General features: G+C 41.7%; 1 protein-coding gene across 10 annotated transcripts in view; it reads left to right on the top strand.

Annotated features, from left to right (window-relative positions):
• Positions 1-22,886, top strand: part of MTSS1 (MTSS I-BAR domain containing 1) — a 170,167-nt gene that overhangs the window by 114,484 nt on the left and 32,797 nt on the right. For 6 of the 10 annotated variants that reach the window (XM_032222244.1, XM_032222242.1, XM_032222241.1 and 3 more), the window contains exons 4-6: positions 9,010-9,094; positions 10,233-10,324; positions 13,218-13,292. In XM_032222244.1, coding sequence (XP_032078135.1) covers positions 9,010-9,094; positions 10,233-10,324; positions 13,218-13,292 — 252 coding nt within the window. Of the gene's footprint in view, positions 1-9,009; positions 9,095-10,232; positions 10,325-13,217; positions 13,293-20,458; positions 20,468-22,886 lie in introns of all 10 variants that reach the window. The other 4 variants (XM_032222238.1, XM_032222235.1, XM_032222239.1 and 1 more) reach the window with 1 other exon arrangement.

Genomic DNA, 22,886 nt, shown 5'->3' with positions numbered 1-22,886 from the left:
AATTCCTGTTGAAGTGTGTAGAATTGAATGTGGTGCATCTTCCTCTTGCTAGACTAGAGAAACCTTTTATGGTGCAATTGCCTTTCAGATTCTTCTATGCTGCTGGGCGATGTATAAAAATTATGCCAATGCGAAAATCTAAGCCACCCAATTAAGTGGCTGCTCTTTTCATTCCCAGCCTGCCTGCAGAGCCGCCACCTTGTTCTGACCGAGGCTTCCCAAGAGAATGAAGCAAACTCCTGTCCCGACAAAAAAAACCTTTTATTAATTGACTGTGAATTCTGCTCATTCACATCCAGCAAAGTCTTGCAGGGGAGGATTTACAGTCACAGACCTTATCTGGCTTAGAGAGTTGCCAGGTGGATAGCTGCAAAACTTGGCAAGGAGTCTCGGAGGGTCACGAACCAATTAAGCGAACTAAGAGAACTAATTGTCTCCTGCAAACTCCATTCCCCTTTCGCTCCTCTTTTATTTCCTCTAGGAGGGGCCATTCATCGTCAACCTGTGGCTCTTACTCCCAAGTCGACCCTGTTCTTTAGCTGTTCCCTTCGTCTGGCAACTCTGCGCATGCACACACTGGAAACAGGCTCCAGCTGTTGGTCTCTCATTAATGTCTGACTCTGAAGGCAACTGATAACTGGCATACGGCTCTGGCCCCCTCTCTGCCTCTGACACAGAGCCCTCATCAGAGCCTTCCCCAGCCTTCAGGACTGGCCCGTGTTCCTCCCCAACCTCCTCACTGTCCTAATCTGCTGCCAATTGCGCTGGCGTGCCACAACACACCTGTAAGTCAGACAGAAAGGGAAAGGGAAAGATTGTTTCAAGGACATTTTGATCATGTTGCATGATCTACTTTAGTGGATCCTTTCACTAGTTTTGAATGATCCCCTATATATAAACTTTGGATAAGTATAAATAATGAATTGTACTATTACAACGAAACCTTTAGATCCTAATAGAGGTATGATCTCACCTTACAAGCAGAATTAACATTGCTAAGCAAGGTAGTGAGTCACACCAGATTGTATCACCTTTTTTGCTCCAGTTGGTAAGTGAATCATTGCAGTTGTAAAATAAATCATGTGGTCGTTAAGCAAATCCAGATTCTCCCTACTGACCTGGCTTGTCAGAAGGTCGCAAATGGCAATCACGTGTCACCCAGGACACTCCAACCATCATAGATACATGCCAGTTACCAAATGCCTGAATTTTGATCACATGACTATGGGAATGCTTGCAATGATTGTAGCAGAGGTGGTATTCAGCCGGTTATCTTTGGTTTGGACAAACAGGTAGCGGCTGCTGCTGGAGGCTCCGCCCACCTGCCCCAACGCAATGCATGAGCACTGTGCATGCACACGCTCACATTTGCAAACCGGTAGGGAAGGTAAGTGAATCCCACCGCTGGGTTGTAGGTATGAGGACCAAATATAAGTTACTTAGTGCTGTTTGAACGATCACTAAATCATCATCTCCTTTTAATGACTCCATAATTTCTAATGTGGTAGAGTCTGGGCAAACTGAATGAGCAGAGTATTTACTGGCCGGATGCTCTTCCTGTTGCCAATGTGAAATTTTATTCAGCAAATAAATTCTCGTTGTGCCCAGAGAGAAATAGCTGTCTCTACCTAGGATCGAACTCACAGCCCCTGGATTGTGAGGCGAGAGCTCCACCTTTAGGCCACCGCAACAGTCTGAATGGTCACTAAACACATGGTTGTAAATCAAGGACTGCCTGCACAGTATGGGTTCATACAGCGCAAGTCTAGGAAGAAATCTCCCTTTCTGTGAACTGGTTTTCCCCCTTCCTAAGGAAGAAGCAGGTGGCCACCCTTTAGACAGGAAGCCGCGTGAAAGTGAGGCAACCTAGTTTTTATTGCATTGATCAAAACCAGGCCAAGACGCAGGGAGCCCATTCTGTGACGCTCAACTTACAAAGCAGCCTGGATTTTTTTTGCGTTTTTATAGAATGGAACCTGAAAGAGGGTTATCAGTCGTATTATGCGATGCACCCAGCAGGCGTACATCGCTGATGTCATGTCTAGGCCTGTCCTTCACAGCAGGTAGAATCCAAAATGGTGCCTCGTAGTCTGAACGTGTGGTTTTATAAGTGCCACTTTCTCCATCTCACCCTGCTGGTCCCCGCCAGAAGCCGCAGGGATGAATCCAGCGTCGACTCTTTTTACTGGCTAATGGTAGAGAATAATGCCTTTTTTAAAAGGCACACAACGTATAGGCCAGCCAGGAATCTAAAAAGCCAGCTGTGATTTTGGGAAGATTTGAAGGGGTTGTAACTTGGGTCGGTTTCTGGGTTCTTAGCTCGGAGGAACAGTTTGAATTTTCCAAACTTAAAAAAAAACACATTTTGCATCTCCCCACTTAATTCCTTGAAAGCTTTTTTTTTAAAAAAAAACTTCCTTAATTTTTAGCACGAGGACGTTGCATTTCATTGTGATAAATGCATTTCATGCCTGCAGATGCTCTTTTCCCTTCCAAGTAGGACAATTACAGGTAATCCTTGACTTACAACCATCCATTTAGCGGACTGTTCTGAGTTAACGTTGGCACTGGAAAAGTGACATGGTAACTGGCATATATTTATGATGGCAGTAACATCCCAGGGACAACGTCATCACCTTTGTGACCTTCCCAGCTGGCTTTTGACAAGCAAAATCAATGAGGGGATTCACTTAACGACTGTCTGATTCACAACAACAAATCACCGCAAAAACAACTCTGATTTGCTTAATAATCATGGCAAAAAGGTTTGCAAAATCAAGCAGACTCCCTTAACTGCCTTGCTTAGCCGCGGAAATTCTGGTCCTAATTATCAACATAAGTCAAGGACAATTTGTGTTTATTTGATTCCCCATCTTTAATAAATTAAGAAATAAATGGTGGACTTCCATGTGAAGTCACGCAGATCTTAAGCAAAAACAGAAATTGAAAGATGCACTGACCAGCTGGAAGTTTAGCACTAAAGCAAAGAGTTTTCTATAATAATAATAGCTAATTCTAAACAGCAGGTGCATCCTTCAAATCCCTTTCCTTCAGTTCTGCAGTCTGAATTTGAGCAACTTCCTCTTGCCAAGATCAAACCCCCCTTCACTGTAGGTTGGAAGTTCCTTTATTACAGTAATGGACAGTTTATTGGCAAGAGGTGGCAGGCCATTGTATAATTCTCCCAGAAAAATGGTTTATGAGGTCTGTTAAGCATGTGCCAAAAGATAGAAGCGTAGCTTTTTTCTTCTTGTGATGAATTTGTTTCCTGAATCATTAATGGGCTGGAGCAAATTTTAGGTCATCTTGACCTAGAATGTTCCCAAATTACAACGTGCTGGCTTTAATATGCACAGAGAAAAAGAAAATCAGCCATCATTAAATATTGTAGTGTTGATTCAATCAGAGATTATATGATCCTGATTTCCCCTATGAAGAATAGTGATAGAAGAGGATATCTGTAGCTCAGGATTAAACTGTGGGGTCCTTGGTGCTCTCTGAGCTTGATGGTTTCCTTGCAGACCTTTCATTACCATACTAGGAAACATCATCAATGCTAGAGGGCCATGGTGCTCTCTGAGCTTGACGGGGTTTTTTTTTGCAGACGTTTCATTACCAAACTAGATAGCATCCTCAGTGCTAGCCCACTACTTTGTTAATGAAATGTCTGCAAGCTCAGAGAGCACCATGACTTCTAGCACTGATGATGGTACCTGGTTTGGTAGTGAAATGTCTGCAAGAAAACCATCAGGCTCAGAGAGCATCTAGGACACCAAAGAAAGGAACTTGGGTGAGTTTTCTCCCCATTGAACATCCTACAAACAGACAAAGTTGATTCTTCATCTGGAGGTTGGTAACCCGGAACCAGAGGTGGTATTCAGTCCGCCCAACCGGTAGCGGCGAACTGCAAGTGGACATGCCTACCCACCCTGGCTCCAAAATGTCCTATGTAGCCTCATTTTCAACGCCGCCCGCACACATGCTGGTTGCATGCACAACCAAAGTGCATGCGCAGAAGGCTGCATGCATACGCGGAAGGCACGCGCTCACAGTGTCGAAACGGTGGTAAACGTAAGTGAATCCCAAGCCCTGCCCGGAACATTCTCTGTCACCGTACAATGTCTGCAGCACTTCTCTCTTGGCCTCCCCCGTATTGGCCAGTGGCAAAAGAATGGAAGGAAAGCCCTTTGCAACCATTTTACAGGAAACAAAAGTAAAAAAAAAAAAAAAAACCAGGCACAGAAACACAAAAATGGGGGAGGAACCCTACCTTCCTGATGGATCTCTTATCCCTTTCATAGACTTTTGGGCTTCCCCCAAATCCTGTGTCCATTTTAATGGGAGGAAAGCCATAATAAATTCATAAGTAGACATGCACACGGTTATGTTTTGGGTTCCCCTTTCATGGCAAAGCTGTCCAGCTGTAGATACGGAGAATGTAAGCTGTTTTAACATTGTCTTTATCTCGATGCAATATTTATAAAGGACGGGTTAGTGTACACTGGGGCATGGCTGGTTAAACAAAGTGCTTGTGTTTGAAACACACTCGGGTAGAAATGCCAAGCGTTGGAAAAATGTTTAGGGATCCAGTAATAATGTAAGTGGGAAGGGTGGGAAGGAAAGTTGGTATTCACTGCAATCTTTTGAGTTGAGCCTTCAATGTTTTCAGAGGATATTTATTTTGTGTTTTAAGGGTTGCATTCAGTTTATGTTCCTATTCTCTGAATTTTTTTGCCTGCATTTAACAGGCTGAAAAGATAGAATAAAATAGGATTCTTTATTGCCCAAGTGTGATTGGACACACAAGGAATTTGTCTCCTGGTGCCTATACTGTCCGTGTACATAAAGAAAAATAAAGTAGAACACATTCATCAAGAATCATAAGATAACAAGACTTGATGATAGTCATAGGTTACTAATAAGCAATCAAATTATACTAGGAAACAAAACAATATAAATTTTAAAGATACAACATAAAATTTTAATGATATAGTGGGGAGAGGGAAGAGAATGAATGGTGAAGGGAAGGCAGAACGAAATAAATGCACATCCTTCTTAGCTGTGGGCTTTTATTGCTTAACTTTTTGAAGCTTCTGGTGTTAAAGCTGTAAATAACTAAAACAGCAAAGTGAAAGAATACCACACATCGTTTGACAATGCAGTTGACTCTGCCTACACTCTTGTACGCGCATATCCTGAATATACGACTCTTTGAACTCAGTGGGGCTGTTCTAAGCAAATAGATGTGGGAGCCCCCTTTTAGTGCGAGCATTAGAGCAGTTTAAAGAATGATGATTAGCCAGGAGTGACAGCAGTTTTGCAGGGTGCTTTTACACTGGAAGTATTTTGTCTTATCTGTCTGATTTCTATAGCTGCCCGTTTCAGCAAACAACAACAATTTTCCATCAGTTGCCGTAGGTGAAAATGCATCCAATTGCATTCAACTGTCATAAGCAGAAGGGTGATAGTAGATGGTTAGTGGAGCCATTTGCAATGCTTCAGAAAATCTACAAATTCATAAAATGGGTGCCAGGGTAGATGTAACCAATCAGAAAGCATTTGTCAGTCTGGTGGACTAATCTTTTCCTTCTCTCAGGATGTTCTTCTACCATGTATTGAGGTCCTCAGGGACATCCCTCTAATAAAATGTGATGCTAGTAGAACCTAATGGCTTGTTTTGCAGCAGTCAAACTCCTTCCATCCTTCCATCCACCCGTCCGTCCGTCTGTCTTATCACATTCAGACTTCTACCCTCTGAAATCATTTGGGTTTGTGCTTGTCTTAAATCATCCGTGATTGGGTCGACAATACAACAAAGTGATCAGAGATTCAGCTGGTAAATGTGTAAATACACATTTATTCTGTCCCATTTTGAAAACTATGTTTTGAATAGGAATAGGAATAGGAATAAGTTTATTTATAGGCCGCCCTTTTCCCTGAGGGGACTCAGGGCGGCTAACAACTTATAGGGAGGGGATACAAACAGTAACATATAACATAACACATAATTAAAAGTAAACAACATTCATTCAACATTCGGGTGGGGGCAGATCAAATCTTTACCCCAGGCCTGGCGGGAAAGCCAGTTCTTGAGGGCTGCGCGGAAGGTCTGAAGGGTAGTGAGGGTACGAATCTCCACGGGGAGATCGTTCCAGAGGGTCGGAGCTGCCACTGAAAAGGCTCTCCTCCGTGTAGTAGCCAGCCGGCACTGGCCGGCTGATGGCACTCGGAGGAGGCCTAATCTATGAGATCTAATCGGTCTCGAGGAGATACTGGGAGAAGCTGTGTTTATATCAACACATTGTTCCAACCCAAAATAAAAGTTCTGGAAGCAAGTCGTTTCACTGATGAATTGTTCTAACTGGCAGGATTCTCTCCCCCCCCCCCCCGGCTTAGTTCTAGGTTGTTTCTCTCCTTGATTAGTTTCCATCCATTGCTTCTTGCCCTAGGTGTTTGGAGAATAGGTTGCCCCCCTCTTCTTTGTGGCAGCCCCTTAATGCCCAAAGCTTCTGGGTTTTGGTAACTCATCAATGTCATCATTCTTCTTCTGATCTTCCTCATCACCATCTGTTTTAAATTAATTGAATTGTGAATTCTATTTTGAGTTTTTTCTGTAGAATCCTTAGGTCCGTGGCTGCTGCCTTCTCAACGCATAGCAGTTGCATCAAAAATCCAAACTATTTAGAGAAAACAGTAGAGATTCCTCTGTCTTCTAGAGTTTGAAATTGCCCATCTGTGGAAAAATGAGAATAGGTCTGGGAGTGTGAAAAGAAAAAAGCATATAAAATTGTCTAGAAATCCTCAGAAGAAGGACCTTACTTGCCTACATAAGAAGGAATTTATGGTATCTTTGTGCACTCTTTAATGGCACTGCATTCACTTCAATGGCTTTGCAATCTTTCATAGTTAACATGAAGACAAGGAGAGGCTAAGGCAAAAACGGAATGCTTACAAAACAGATTCAGAGGGGGGGAAAGTGTCAGTGGCCGGATGAGATCTATATAGAATCATAAGTCATATTTCTTGACATGCTTATAATAAACAAGGGTTGGATTGTCTTGGTTATGCTCTGATCTTCCTTCAAGGAAGTCTATTTTTTTCCACTGATTCAGCAAGGCAGTTCTAGCTAAGTTCTCACGTCCTTTCGAAACAGTGCCATCTACTGCTGACGTCCATGTTATGTGCAATCAAATATATAGTTTCTAGGCTGGATAGGATAGGATAGGATAGGATAGGATAGGATAAAATTCTTTATTGGCCAAGTGTGACTGGACACACAAGGAATTTGGCTTTGGTGCATATACTGTCAGTGTACATAAAGAAAAATAAAATAGAATACATTCATTAAGAATCATAAGATACAAGACTTAGGGATAGTCATAGGTTACTAATAAGTGATCAAATCAAACTAGGAAACAAATAAAACAATATAAATTGTAAAGATAAAGCAACATGGTTATAGTCATCGGTGGGAAGAGATAGATAATAGTAAGGATGAGAAGAATAATAGTAATACAGCCTTAGTAAATAATTTGACAGTGTTGTGGGAATTAGTTGTTTAGCAGAGTAATGGCATTCTGGGGAAAAAAACTGTCCTTGTGTCTAGTTGTTCTGGTGTGTGGTGTCCTATAGTGTCGTTTTGAGGGTAGGAATTGAAACAATTTATGTCCAGGATGTGAGGGGTCTGTAATTATTTTCACAGCCCTCCTTTTGACTCGTGCAGTGTACAGGTCCTCAATGGAAGGCAGGTTGGTAGCAATTGTATTTTCTGCAGTTTTAATTATCCTCTGAAGTCTGTGTCTGTCTGTGTCTGTCTTGTTGGGTTGCAGAGCCAAACCAGACAGTTATGAAGATGCAGATGACAAACTCAATAATTCCTCTGTAGAACTGAATCAGCAGCTCCTTGGGCAATTTGAGCTTTCTGAGTTGGTGCAGTAGGAACCTGGAATTTTTGTGAACTCATTTCTGAATGAGAAGGGGATGCATCCATCTCATAGACAAGGAGCAACTAAGTAATTAGATACTTTGCACCTCTATAAAATCTGATCTAATTTGTCTCATTTCCTATTTCTGTTTTATGTTCCTGATACTTGACAACTTTAGAATTCTTAAGTGTGTGTCATTTTTTTTTTGATGTGGGTTAGAAAGATGGGTTAGGGTTAGAGTTATCTTCCAAATGAGTTGGACTTCAATTTTTATAGTCCCCCAGCTCGCAAGACCAAACTAAATGATCATTATGGAAAATGTAATCCAGACATCTGAGAAGTGTTAGTTTGAGGAAGTCTGACTGTTGAAATCAGCTGACTTGCTTGCTCTATTAACACTGGAGTGCTGGATGAAATTTTATTTGTAAGCTATTTTATTATATTTTTAAAAAATATATATTTCTTTTACTATCCACACTCATTGCATCACACTCAAATAATTTGGAGGGATAACTCTCAAAAATATAATCTCAACCCAAATCTATTTTTCCTTTTTTCTTTTCTTCCTCCATTCAGTCGTGTCTGATTCTCTAAGAATGCCTGAATTAAACCCTGCAGTTTTCCTGGCAAGGTTTTTCCAAAGTGGTTTGCCGTTGCCTCCTTCCTGGGGTTGAGAGAAAGTGACTGGCCCCAAATCACCCACCTGGCTTTGGGCATAAGGCATGAGTAACACTCACAGTCGCTCAATTTCTAGCCTAGATCTTTATCCACTACACCAAATTGGCTCTCATAAGTTTCATATTTTATTTCCAATTCCACATACATCAAAATGCATCTCCTTTTAGGCTGATTCTGTGTTATCCAGTTATCAGTCTCAGCAGAATGCAAGAATTTGTATAACAATGCTAATGGATTTCTGTAGGGTCCCGTCCCCCCCAATAAGGTTTGGTCAGGTTCTTGAACTCCAATGCTTCATACCCTCAGTCAGATCAGTGTTTTAAATTATTATTTTCTTTGCCAGATTGAACGTGTGATGCAGTTTTTGATATGCTTAAGGCCATTTCTATTTTTGGTTCTTTTTCAGGTGCTACCAGAGAAATTGGCTCTGCTTTAACCAGAATGTGCATGCGACATCGAAGCATTGAGTCCAAGCTCAGGCAGTTTTCAAGGTGAGTTATGCATGTTGCGAGCTGACAGTCTGGAAATAGAGTTTCATTAGATTCTGGATGGCGTTCAGAATTTAATTGGTACTCAGTCTTTTTCATTCAGGACCATATTAAGATGTTTACTGGGGCTGATTTCCATCTAACCTCCCCCTTTTTTTTTTTGGCTGGGAACACCCTTTCATTTTTCTCTCACTGTACAAATTGGGCTTTGCAAAGGGGAAAATTGAACGGTCCCTCGTGAGAAGTCAGGCTTGCTGGCTCTGTATTTTCAAAGTAGGAATTCCTGTTTCAGACATCGCTGTAACTCAGCAGTGGGTGAAGAATGGCAAAACGCGTGATTTCCATTTTTTGAGAACATTGATTAGTGTTGCAAAAACAGTCTGTCTCCTCTCCCCCCCACCCCACCCGGGCGGGCCTATTTCTGGTAACTCTTGAATAAATTGGGGAGTTGTTCTTGCATAATGATTCAGAGATTGAGACAGAAATTAGGGAAGTATTGCTTGCAAATCTCAATTGTGCTTCGTACCCAAAAAGCCAGGATGCACAGATTGAGCCTCCCTAGAGTTTCAGATTTGGCTTGTAGCCTTCTTGCAGGGATGCCACAAAACTGTCATTTTTCTTAACATAGCAGATGGGGAAAATTATCAGATAATGGCAAATCATCAAATTAACTGTAAGTAATTGATCTTAGATTACATGCCTGTGTAATTAAATCAGATTTAGCATGTGATTCATCCCGGTAATGTCTTTGTCCTGAGCATTCCTGTTTGCAAACCCACCACTGAAAGGTTAAGTGTGGGCCTTTCTCGCCACTCTTGCATTGAGTGGCCTTGGGCTAGACCAGTATTTCTCACCCGGGGCAACTTTAAGACGTCTGGACTTCAACTCCCAGAATTCCCCAGCCTCTCAATCTCAAACAGCCTGTCATTTACTCTAAAGGCAGCCTTAAGGCAATATATGAATCCTTTCTTACAGGATTGCTAACCCTGATTTATGTGTGCTTGTCATTGAATCGAACTTAAGATTCTTTCTAAGTTCTGGACTTTGGTTCATGTGTGGGAAAAGCGGCTTAGAGGGAGATTCAGATTGGTTCTTTTCCTGCAGGATTTGATTCCTCTTTGTGTTTTCTCAACAAAATTAGTGCTTTAATTGACTGTCTGATAAACCCACTTCAAGAGCAGATGGAAGAATGGAAGAAAGTGGCCAATCAACTGGATAAAGACCATGCAAAAGGTAGTTACATGGAAGTGGGCCTGGGGAAGGGGGGTGGTGCAGAAATTACAGAATAATATGGTTTGAGACAATAGAGAATAGCCTTAAAAGAACAGAAGGAAAATTATTGTCAGCCCAACAAAATAGGCCAGATTAGGAAACCAACAGCATAGGCTTTCCAAGAAACCAGCTCACCCGATGGGATTAGCCCATCCACTCATATCAACACAAGGGACATGCTATGGTAACCATCACCCAAGGAATTTTGGCTGTCCAGAAGAAGAGTTTTTTCTGCCATGGCTTCCTCTGAAACATTTTGCCCATTGAGGTCAGATCTGCTCCCATCCTTCTGGCTTTCTGAAAGGCCTTGAAAACATGGCTGGCCCAACTAACTTGGGACCCCAATGGGGGTGTGGTACATTGGAGGTGGCTAATTGAGTAGAGAATTCCTCATCTCCTCTTCTCTGTGCACTATTTACTCCCTCTTTTTCCATTCTGCTTAGTTTAAAAAAATAGTTTTATTCTTTATTATATTCAATGTCCATATAAGCCTCCTAAAGTGTCCTTTGTCAAGATGGGCAACATTTAAGATAGGTAGGTAAATAACCAGACAGACAGACAAAAGTAGTCTTTGACTTGTGACCATAATTGAGCCCAAAACTTCTGCTGCTAAGTGAGATAATTGTTAAGTGGGTTTGCCTCACTTTATTTCTTGCCACAATTGTTCAGTGAATCACTGCAGTTGTAAAATTAGTAACATGGTTGTTAAGTGAATCTGGCTTGCCCTTGTCAGAAGGTTGCAAAAAGTCATCCCGTGATCTTAGAATATTGCAACTCCCATAAATATGAACCAGTTGCCAACATCCGAATGAGTACTGCAACAGTCATAAGTGTGAAAAAGGAGTCAGAAGTCACTTTTTTCAGCACCATTGCAACTTTGAACGGTCACTAAATGAATGGTTGTAAATTGAGGACTTCCTGTAGATAGGTGTCAGAACTACTTTGATTATAACAGCTATGGCAACAGAATCTTGCAAGCCTGAATTTTCTCAAGTTATTGTCTTGGTCTGGGCTCAAGCCCCGTTTATCTACCCCTTGCCTTGGGAACAGCTCTTTCTCCTGTGTCCTTCAAGCCATTCGCTGTTTCCCCGACAGGTTGTAAAAATCTGCCTGGTGATGGGTTCCTTCCTTTCAGACAATGGCTCTCACAATATTAACAGTAACATTCCCCAAACAATTATTGCTGATGCAAGACTTCAGTTGTCTCAGGACACAAAACAATGGTCTTCATATACAAGAAGGCACATTCCTGCAGGATATTAAGAAAAATTTCCTAACAACGGAAACTGTTTAAACAAATTCAGCCAGTTGCCTGGTGCTGGGCAGGAGAACTTGAATCCCTGACATTTGTCCCCAAATTATCTTTTTTTTTTTTTTTTTTTGGTAGCAGAAAACCAAAGGTACATTTGGGAGTCATTTGAGATGAGAAGCAGATAAAAATTACATTGTAGGCCCTAAAATAGATCCTGTAAGCCCATCATATTTTAAATAACAAACCTTTCAGAATTTCCCTAAAAATACATCCCACTCACATAACTCACCCACATTGTGGCCTTTAGCATCACCATAGTTAGTCCACCATCTCTCTTTTTAGCCCAGATATGGTAGCCTAAAACTATGACACTAAGCTGCCCAAGGTTACGTTGTGGTCAGATGGGTGGCCTATAAATTTAATAAATAATTAGAGGTGGGTGGGTGGGTGGGTGGGTGGGTGGGTGGGTGGGTGGGTGGATGGATGGATGGATGGATGGATGGATGGATGGATGGATAGATAGATAGATAGATAGATAGATAGATAGATAGATAGATAGATAGATAGATGATAAATGATGATGATGATGATGATGATAGATAGATGATAGATAGATAGATGATAGATAGATAGATAGATAGATAGATAGATAGATAGATAGATAGATAGATAGATAGATAGATAGATAGAAAGATACATTTCTGAGTAGGGAAAAGTAAGTTTTCTGTTGCTGAATGTCTTCCTTTAAAAATTGGGTAGACACTGAAGGTGCTTTAACCTGGATTTCTGTATTGAGCAGTGAGTTATGCTCCATGATCTTACATTTTCAACAGTATGATAATGCACAATAGCTTCTGTTGATAATATGATGACCTTTTTTTTTAAAAAAAAACAGATTTTGCTCTGATCCCAGAGTTTACGATTTAGCCTCTCTTCCATATGTTGTGTTTACGCACATGCCCCCCCCCCCGAGACAGACAGACAGTCAGACAGACAGACGGCCTTTTAAGCATATGCTGATATGAATGAGATCACAAGTCCATGTTGTGATAAATTAGTCAGTGTCTAAAGGTGGCGTATGTATGTATGTATGTATGTATGTGTATATGTTTGTCCTATATTTTGGTTTCGGCTATGGGAGGATATGTGTGTCATTCTAACCGCTGGTCAAAAAGTGTCCTGTTTGTTCCAGATCATAAATTGATTAGTTTAGTGACCTTTTTCTTCTCTATATATAAAAAAGGATGCCATGGCAATCTGTTGCAATTGCAAAAAATCCCTTCTGTGATTACTTGCGACCTCTGTAACCTCCGTTGATTATGTTTTCCTATTCTTTCATGACCTTCGTTTGTGCAAAATGTTAAATGCACCAGGCAATTAAAATGAAAAGTGCTTAAACTTCAATCTCGTGTAAGCTTACTTTGGCATAAGCCCTACCAAATTCAGCATAGCTTTCGCTTACACAATGCTACTATTAAAATTCGCCTTCAACATTGCTTGTCTAACTAGCTTCTAGCGCCATTGCCTATCAAATATGTTTATATAGGATCTCTCACTCGCTTTCTCTCTCTCTCTCTCCCTCCCTCCCTCCCCCCTTTGTAGAATACAAAAAAGCGCGCCAGGAAATAAAAAAGAAATCTTCAGATACCCTGAAGCTTCAGAAGAAAGCAAAGAAAGGTACGGTTCTCTCGTTTTTCTTTCCTCTCTTGATAGAAACCTGATCAGAAATTTTCACTTTTATCCACAAGTGCAAAGTTCCAAACATACCACTACATATTGCTGTTTAGCTGGCTTTCAGTTCCTCCTCTGGGCAACCCTGAGTGACATCGTTGAACTTAACTAGACAGAATTATTGCTTCTCAGTGGAATGCAAAATCAGACATAAAGCAGATTTCACTCTAAATTCCAGAGCCCACAAGATCCTATCAGTACATTGGACATTTACTGGAATTAGACTGTGGATGTGGAAGTTTTCTCAAAAGTGAGAATAAGCAAACAAATAAAATAAACTTTTCTGCTCCAGAGACATTGAAGATCTAGGACTGTTGGAGTTAAAAAAAAAGAGCACATAAATATTTGTTCATACCAGTTTAATTTTCACCTGCAATTCTGTGACCATAAGAGTGTTTCTTGCAATGTCAAAGGCATGTGTTTTTTTTTATTCAGAATTGAAAGCTGCATTTCCCATTACGTTTTCTTAATTAGAATAGAGATGCTATTGAGAAACAACCAGTTAGAAAATTATGGGGAAATGTCCCCCCCCTTCTCCGAGTATGTCACCTGGGCTAGATAATCCTTGCCTTCTGTTTCAAGCAATTGTGAAACATTGGGGAAAACAGGGCCATAACATTTTACTCACAAGAAAAGGAAATAAGGCTTCTATTCTTCAAGTAACAGATACATTTGAGTATTTAAATACTCTCACTTGGAGCCCCAAAAATGATTGGCGTGCGAGTTTTAACTGTGGAGTTACCAAATATCGAAAGCTGGAAGGGACGTTGGAGGTCTTGTAGTCCAACCCCCTCCTCAGTCAGAAGACCCTATACCAGTGATGGTGAACCTTTTCGGCACCAACTGCCGAAGTGCTCGTCGAGGCTGCAACCTGGAAGAAGAGCTGCCCAGGGAGCATACGCGTGCTGGAAAATGAACTTCCGGTTTCTGGCGCACACATGTCCCCTGGGCAGCAAGTCTTCCGAGTACTGGCGCACATGACGATCAGCTGACCGGAGCTCACGTTGGAAAATGGAAGACAGGCTCTTCCAGTTTCCGGCGCTTCCGCATGCACGAAGGCCAGCTGATCGTCGCATACACATGCGCGCCAGAAACCCAGAAGAGGAATGGGTGATGCCGCACATGCCAGGCAACATGGCTCCGCATGCCACAGGTTTGCCATCACGGCCCTATGCTATTCCTGCCCAACCTCTTCTTAAAAACCTCCAGGGATGGAGCACATACAATTTCTGGAGGCAAGCTATTTTATCGATTAATTATTCTTACACGATAGGAAATTAGTTTCCATTCTGTTGCTTCTTGTCCTGCTTTGAAGAATAGGTTCTTCTTTTAGTTTATTAATGCAAACGCTGGGAATCTTCCTGTGAAGAGGAATATAAATATAATATTTAAACAACCGCTTCTTTTTGCAAAATTATCAATCTATTGAAAATCACAGTGTTGGTCAGCAGTGGGAAAATTACTGAAATGCAACAGTCGTGTTGACTGCCACATAGTGTGCTGGAAACCTGTTTATATACAGGCAGTCCTTGAACTTACAACAGTTCATTTAGTGACCGTTGAAAGTTACAACTACCATTTTTCGCACAACCTTTATATCATCCCCATGATCATGTGATCAAAATTCAGATGCTTGGCAACTGGTTCATACTTACGACTTTTGCAGTGTCCTGGAATCACGTGGGCACCTGTTGCAATCTTTTCACAACCAAAATTATTTGATCACATGACCATGGAGAGGCTGCAACGGTGTGTGTGAAAAATGGTCATAAGTCACTTTTTTCAGTGCCGTTGAAACTTTGAACAAATGAATTGTTTGTTAAGTCGAGGAGTACCTGACCCAGCCTTCTGACAGTGGGGCAGGACTTTTTGGAGCTGAATTCTCTTGCAGATTTTCCAGATAAGCCTCCTTTAGGCTGAGGCCTAAGTAAGAGGTAAAAAAAATGGGGGGGGGGGGACACAGGACAAGCTTGACCTTAGGTGACCGAATGAATATATCAGTATTGCAACAGGACATAATTATTTTGTCATTGTGGCCTTCTGGTATACCATATTAGAATTTCCTGCTGATCTTGCTTTTAAGGACTCATCTGCTCATCTGCTCTGCCCCTTTGTAGCTCCCTTGAGAGTCACAAGGTCAGCTGTTTAGTGCAAATTAAATATGCCAACGGTTTTGCCTTTGCAACCCAAGTTCCCTTTTCTGAACCTAAACTTTAAAGCCTCACATTAAAAAAAAAAGGATCCTCCATTCATTAGATTTGGTTTTAGCTTACATTTGGGATAATGTACATTTTGAAAGAATAACGGGACTGAATAGCCACTGTAGCGGCTATCAAAGTGTTTCAGTTATATCTTCAACTTTTAAAGTTATAAGTTATAGCTGTAAAGGTTTATTAGTAGAATGTTAACTCTTGCCTTTTGCTTTGGCTTGAAATTAAAAAGATAACGAAGTATGAATAAATGACTGGCCTGTTGAATTTTGTGAAGTCCAAAACTAAGGCTAAGACGTTTAAAAAAAAACAGTATTGTTTGGGTCCTGATGTAGGATTAATCCTAGAACAGTGTTTTTCAAACATGACAACTTTGATGAGCGGACTTCGACTCCCAGAATTCTCCAAGCAGACTTGCTGGTTGGGGAATTCTGGGAATTGAAGTCCAGGTGTCTTAAAGTTTTCAAGTTTGAAAAACACTGCTCTAAAATCTTGTTTGAACAGACAATATATACTGATAGCCCTCAACCTACAACCACAATTGGGAATACAGTTTCTGTGGCTAAGCAAAGTTAAGGGTGAGTTGCATCGGATTTTATTGCCTTTTTTTTTTGGTTATTAAATGAACCACTGGAGCTGTGAAGTGAATCATGTGATCGTTAAGCCAATGCGGCTTCTCCCATTGGAAGCTGGCTGGTGATCACATGACCCGAGGGTGCTGCAACCATTTTAAGTACATATTAGTTGCCAAGCAGCCAAATTTTAATCTTTGTGACAGTGGGAATGTGACTATTTAAAGCGGGGAAGCCGGTTGCTAAGTCATTCTTTCAGGGGCTTTTTTACTTCAAACGCTCTCTAAACAAATGTTTGTAAATTGAGGTCTCACATGTAATATATTGAAACCAGCACAAAGTCCAGTGTATGAAAGTCCAAAACGATAGAGCTTAAAGCATATTTTCAGAAGAATTTCCAAATGCTTAGTTGTACCTTTCTTTTTCTCTTATGCATTTTTTCCAGCCCAATTATTTTTTAGGCCAGCTGCTGAACTAGACTTTTTTTAAACAGTGGGCAATTATAGTATCCCATCCTTTCAAAGAAGAGAAGTAACCATTTTGGTTGCTGCTCACAGATGCAAAGAGGGCTATAAATGGGAGTTATTTTACTTTCTGGCAAAGCATTTCCAGGTCTTCCAACAGAAAGTATCGTACTGGAAAAGTATATTATCCGTGGCAAGAGTTCTTTTTTTTCCGATAGCAATTCAGAAACAAAATTTTGAAGTATTTGTAGCTAAAACTGAGCAATCTTTTAAAGACCCTTTTAAGAAGAAATTAATTTGGGGGAGGAAGGAAGAATGGGAGGGAGGCAGGGGAAGGTACTGCAAGTTAGTGCAGTGAATATTTAGTGCATAGCATCTAACACAGTTCTAAAAAGTAGTTGTTGAAGATGACATTATGAATCAAAAAAAGTTGCTGTGGCCATAAGCTACAGATAGCTGCAACATTGTGATAGAAGCTCCTTGTGGCTCGCCAGCAGAGCTGGCAGCAGATTCGGACAGTGAGGAGGTTGGGGAGGAACATGGGCCAGTCCTGGAGTCTGGGAAAGGCTCTGATGAGGGCTCTGTGTCGGAGGCAGAGAGGGGGCCACAGCCGTATGCCAGTTATCAGCTGCCTTCAGAGGCAGACATCAGTGAGGCAGACGAACAGCTGGAGCCTGTTTCCAGTGTGCGCATGCGCAGAGTTGCCAGACAAAGGGAACAGCCAAAGAATAGAGGTTGATTTGGGAGTAAGGCCACAGGTGGACGGTGAATGGCCCCTCTCAGAGGAAATAAAAGAGCGAAAGGGGAGTGGAGTTTGCAGGAGGCAATTAGTTCTCTTAATTGGCTCGTGATTCTCTGAGACTCCTTGCCAAGTTTTGCTGATATCGGCCTCCAAGCCAGATAAGGTCTGTGACTGTAAATCCTCCCATGAAAGACTTTGTTGGATGTGAATATGCAAAATTCACAGTAAATAAAAGGTTTTTTTTGCTGGGACCAGAAGTTTGCCTCATGCTCTTTGGAAGCCTAGGTCAGAACATTCTGTTTTTGCTGTGCATCACACACACACACACGTGTGTGCCTGTGTGTGTGTACACATGCCTTTGAGAGAGTATTGACTCCTGACAACTGCCTGAACAAGTCCTTGCAGTATCCTTGGCAGAAATGGGTTGTCATTGCCTCCTTTCTTGGGCTGAGAGTCAGTGTGTGGCCTAAGGTCACCCAGCTGGCTTCATGCTTAAGCAACACTAGAATTCACACTCTCCTGTTTTCTAATCTGGTGGTGTCTTCACCACCAAACTGGGTGTATGCCTCACATGTGCAGTGTAAATTAAGGGGAGGAAAAACAGGCAAAGCTTTAATTGTACTGTTGTGACCATCATGGTGTTGTTTTTCCTAAGTGCTCACTTAACGCTGTCAAAAAAAGGTCAGTTATGGGATGTCCTGTTTTACAACCATCACGCCTTCTAAACCAGAAGTAACTGCTGGTTTTCAGGAAAAATGTCGTAAGTTGCAGTCATGTGACTGAAGGGGATGCTGCAGATGGCTGTAAAATCAGATCAGACATGTGATAACCCACTTTATAAGTCACACAACTTACAAATGTAATTTGAGGGCTCCATTATAATTGTAAATCAAGGACTCCCTGTAAATTTATTTGTTTGTTTGTTTGTTTGTTTATTTAAAGCTTTTAAATGCCGCCCAATCCCAAAGGACTCCGGGTGACTTACAAACAGAAATATAAAAAAACATGAAAACAATACAATTTAAAACAACAGTCATCCCTCATAAATTCATTCTAGTCGGGGCCGGACCTCAACAGTGAGGTCAACAGCCCCAGGCCTGCTGGAACAGCCAAGTTTTTATGGCTTTCCTGAAGGCCATCAGAGCGGGTATGGTCCGGATTTCCAGGGGGAGCTGGTTCCCAAGAGTCGGAGCAGCCACCGAGAAGGCTCTCCTCCGAGGGCCCGCCAGCCGACATTGCTTGGCTGACGGCACCTGAAGGAGGCCCAATCTATGGGATCTTACTGGTCGCTGGGAGGTATGTGTCAGCAGGCGGTCTCGAAGGTATCCTGGCCCTAAGCCATGTAGGGCTTTAAAGGTGATAACCAACACCTTGAATTGAGTCCGGAGTCCAATAGGTAGCCAGTGCAGCTCACGGAGGATAGGTGTAACGTGGGTGTACCTCGGCACACTCACTACCACCCACGCGGCCGCATTCTGAACTAACTGCAGTCTCCGAACGCTTTTCAAGGGTAGCCCCATGTAGAGCGCGTTACAATAATCCAGCCTCGAGGTGACAAGGGCATGAGTGACCGTTAGAAGCGCATCCTGATCCAAATAGGGTCGCAATTGGTGCACCAGGCGAACTTGGGCAAAAGCCCCCCTGGTCAATTCTCTTAGGTTTAAGCCAGGTTTTTTTTTCCTGACTCTATTAAAATATAGTTATGGCAAATTTGTAATCAGCTTCATAAACAATTCCGATTGTTCCAAGAATACAAAACACATGGGATAATTTTTTAAAAATAAATCCTACACAACATAGAATGAAATATCTGGTCAACTTCAGTTTTGTTGGTTTGGCGCCGATGAATTGTTAATATATGAGATTGAACAATATTGCTTTTGAGTAGAAATGGCAATATTGAGCCTGGAAAGCAAATGATAATCACAGCAACAGGCATAGCTAATGTTTTATAATTATGTTGGGATTGCAATTGTTACATGGTACATTATTTTAATCTCAGTTGCCTTTTGTGGGCCATTGTCTCTTATTTATTTGGAGGCATAGTTGCTTATTATATACAAAAACCCTTAGATGGCCAACAAACATGCATAAATCATAAAAAGGAAAAGTTAAAATTCTTAACCCAAAATCGGGGAGAGACTGTTCCATTTTGTAGGTAGAGCTACAGGAAAACTTTGCTTCTTGGGTCCTGCCAGAGGATCAGTTTTAATAGAGGGGACCTGGAACAACCTATGTAATCTAATGGGATGGGTAGATCTCTTTAGGGAGTGGTGTCTGCACAGGTAAGCTGGCTAGAAATGTGCTATTGAATTGCCGCTGGATAAACGTGGGGAGCCCACGCAGGTCACAGCAGGGATAAAACACAGGCAAACTACTGAAGCACGCTGAATAATAGTATTTATAATCCAATTTACCTAGAGGATAGAGGTTTGAGAAAGCTGTTTGAAGGCTCTTTTCAACAGGAGCCACTTAATGGAAGATTTAATACACACCTTTGTTTTCCTTCTCTGTTGCCTTTCCAGTTTCCCCTTTTATTTCTCCACTTAACTATAATTTTTGGGGAACCAGGAACGCTTTGTGCCAAACGGTAAAAAAAGGTTCCACGTGCGACCCATCGTTTGTGAATCCATTGCACGGAATCATTTTTCAAATTCTAGCTTACGACATTGGGGTCCCTTGGACGTTGCTTTGCTGGTATTTTATGGCTCGCTTTGGCCGAAGGATTGGAGATGGAGAGATTGGGGGGGTGGGGGGCAGCTAGAATGGGTGAATAAAAAAGGATCTTCTGAGTCATGATTTGAAGGATCAGAATACGATCCTTCCAAAGTCTCTTTTCTTTTATGGTTCCTGTTCCAATTCGTCAAGATGAATCAGGTTGAGTTGACGCATAAAGAGCCGAAAAAAACAACTACCGCCCCATGACTCATAACTCGGAAAAGACTTATACAAAAGGTTTTGTTGGAAAAATGGAGCTGGGATCACTTGTGTTTCTCTTCAGGCTTAGAATGATGATTGAACCCTTGGAGTGCTGGTTTTGACTTCTTTTATTTTCCTTTTTTTTTTCGTGTGTGTCAATTTTTGCATCCTGCTATTTCCCATCATGCTCATCTTCTTGACACAGAGGCACTGGGTAAGTTTCACCCTGCACGCCCCCTGGTGGCTGGTTGGGGTCATTCTGGCGGCGGTCACATTACGGTACTAGTGCAGTGATGGCAAAGTTTTGGGGTTCAGCTGGTCAGAAGTTGGGAAAACGTCTTAATTTTTGACTCTGGTGGCGTGTCACATCCACCTACCCTCTGAACAAATGAGAAACAATTCTCTATTCCAGGAAGTGTCAAACTCAAGGCCCGGGTGCTGGATCCGGCCCGCAGTGTGCTTAGATCTGGCCCACGGTGCCTTTGCCAGCAAAAATGAAACTTGGGAGGGCCATGTACGCCCCTCCCAGGCTCCTTTTTCAGCCGCGATGGCTTTCTGCTGCCCACTGCCAGTGAAAATGGAGCTCAGGAGACCGTTTTTGCTCACAGAGCGCGCAGGCCACCCCAATTCCCCCCAACATGGGGAACATCAAGCTGGCCACGCCCACCCTGGCCATGCCCATCCCATCCTCCGAAGGTCAAACACAACCCTCAATGAAATCGAGTTTGACACCCCTACTCTATTCCCTTCTGCATCCTGACCAGACTGAACAGTGATCCTTGGCAATACCAAGACTTGTCCAGAGGTGGAGCCACCCCTGCCATTCCGCTTCGCGCTATTCTCTGGAATTTTCTGCATGCCACTTACCTTCAGGCATCGTTCTCTTTCTCTTGATGGGTCTCTGTGGCATACCTGAGGTTGCACAAGCCCTTCAGAGAATGCTTTTCTGCGGCCTCTAAAAACTGAATGAAAGCCTGCCTGGTTCTTACACAGTTTTTGGAGGCTCCAGCGGCCATTGGAGAACACAGCCCTCTCAGACAACTTCTGGAAGGTCTGGAGGTTGCGCAAGAGCATACGTCATTCTCAAGCAACCTCCACGAGTCCGCAGCCTTCCCCCGAAAAACCCACAAGAACGGGATGTGCTTTTGAGAATAGTTGTCAGATGAACCTTGGGGTGTCATCCAAAAATATCAAGGTGTGTCACCTTGGACACACCCACATGCCATGTGTTTGCCATCACTGTTCTAGTATCTACTAGTTTTCTAGGCCTTTTTAAAATTAAAGCTAATGTTGGACTTGCAGTCTTAAGATCAAGGAGATGCTAAGGTCTACATCTTCTTTATCCAGAAATAAATAAAAGCAGTAGCTCATTTTGTATTGCATGAAAATATTTATTCTGTCATCAGATGTTAAAGAAGGATTGGATAGGACAGGACAAGATAGAATTCTTTATTGGCCAAGAATGATTGGACACACAAGCAATTTATCTCTGACGCATAAGCTCTCAGTGTACATCCAGTACAAACAACAAAGTGATAAGTCCTAAACCATAAGTCATAGTTACAATCACTAATCATAAGATACATAATCATAAGATTATTCAAGTTTCTAGGCTAAACTTCTGTTTGTGGCTACCAATAGAAAAACATTTTTTGCTACTAAGATTGCAACCCGTTTTGGTAACCGAAATGATCACATAATAGATTGAAGCATCAGACTTCACTTTGCCTAGTTAGGATTGTGTCAGACGACTGGAGGCGTGGGAGACTCAGAAATTTCTGAAGATCTTTAAAGCAGTCTGTTTACAAAAAGAGACACCTTTTCATGACTGTAGAACCTAAAATCATTAATTTTTCTAATCCCTTGATCATAACAAAACCTTTTCTATCTTAAATCACTTGCATGTTTATACCTCGATTATTAAAAAAATCTATTAGAAATCAGTAGAAATAATTCATCTGGATTACGATGATGGTGATGATAAAAATGATAATGATGGGGCTGAAATGAGCTGTACTTTGGGGGTGAAAAAGTATAATACCTTGTTATATAATGGTATCACATCTTTATTATTTGGATAAATAACTCAATGTGGAAAACATTCCTAATAACTCCAGCCTAAGGTAACCCTTCTGGCTTTCATGACTAAGGCAGGACTTGAACTCACGGTCTCTTGCTTTCTAGCCTGGCACCGTAACCACTAGACCAAACATTTATCCAGAATTGATAGGAGAGTAACTCCAAAATTCTTGCACCTATTTCATCAAAAGTGAAGAAGCTTCTTCATTCTCTAAAAATAAGGTGGGATTAGAACTCAAAATCTCCCAGCGATTGGCCCAGAGTCACCCAGCCGGCTTTCATGTTTAAGGTAGGATTAGAACTCATAGTCTCCTAGTTTCTAGGTCAGTGTCTTCACCATTAGACCAAATACCTTATGCTGTGAATTTTAAAATGCTTCTATCAAGGCAGTTAGATAGAGTGTATTTTTGTGGGTGAAATGTTTAAGGAATTCTTTTCCCATTCCCTAATCAGTTATTTTTTATAAACCCCAGAAAGCTCTTACTGAATCAGTTTGGGATTTTTCCTCCTGCTACTTTTGGGCAGCTTCTTGAAACGTAAAAATTAATTCGTGG

This window comes from Thamnophis elegans, chromosome 8 (assembly GCF_009769535.1).
Source record: "Thamnophis elegans isolate rThaEle1 chromosome 8, rThaEle1.pri, whole genome shotgun sequence".
Lineage (NCBI taxonomy): Eukaryota > Metazoa > Chordata > Lepidosauria > Squamata > Colubridae > Thamnophis > Thamnophis elegans.
Note: the sequence above shows the minus strand (reverse complement) of the source record. Positions and strands in the feature narration are given on the sequence as shown.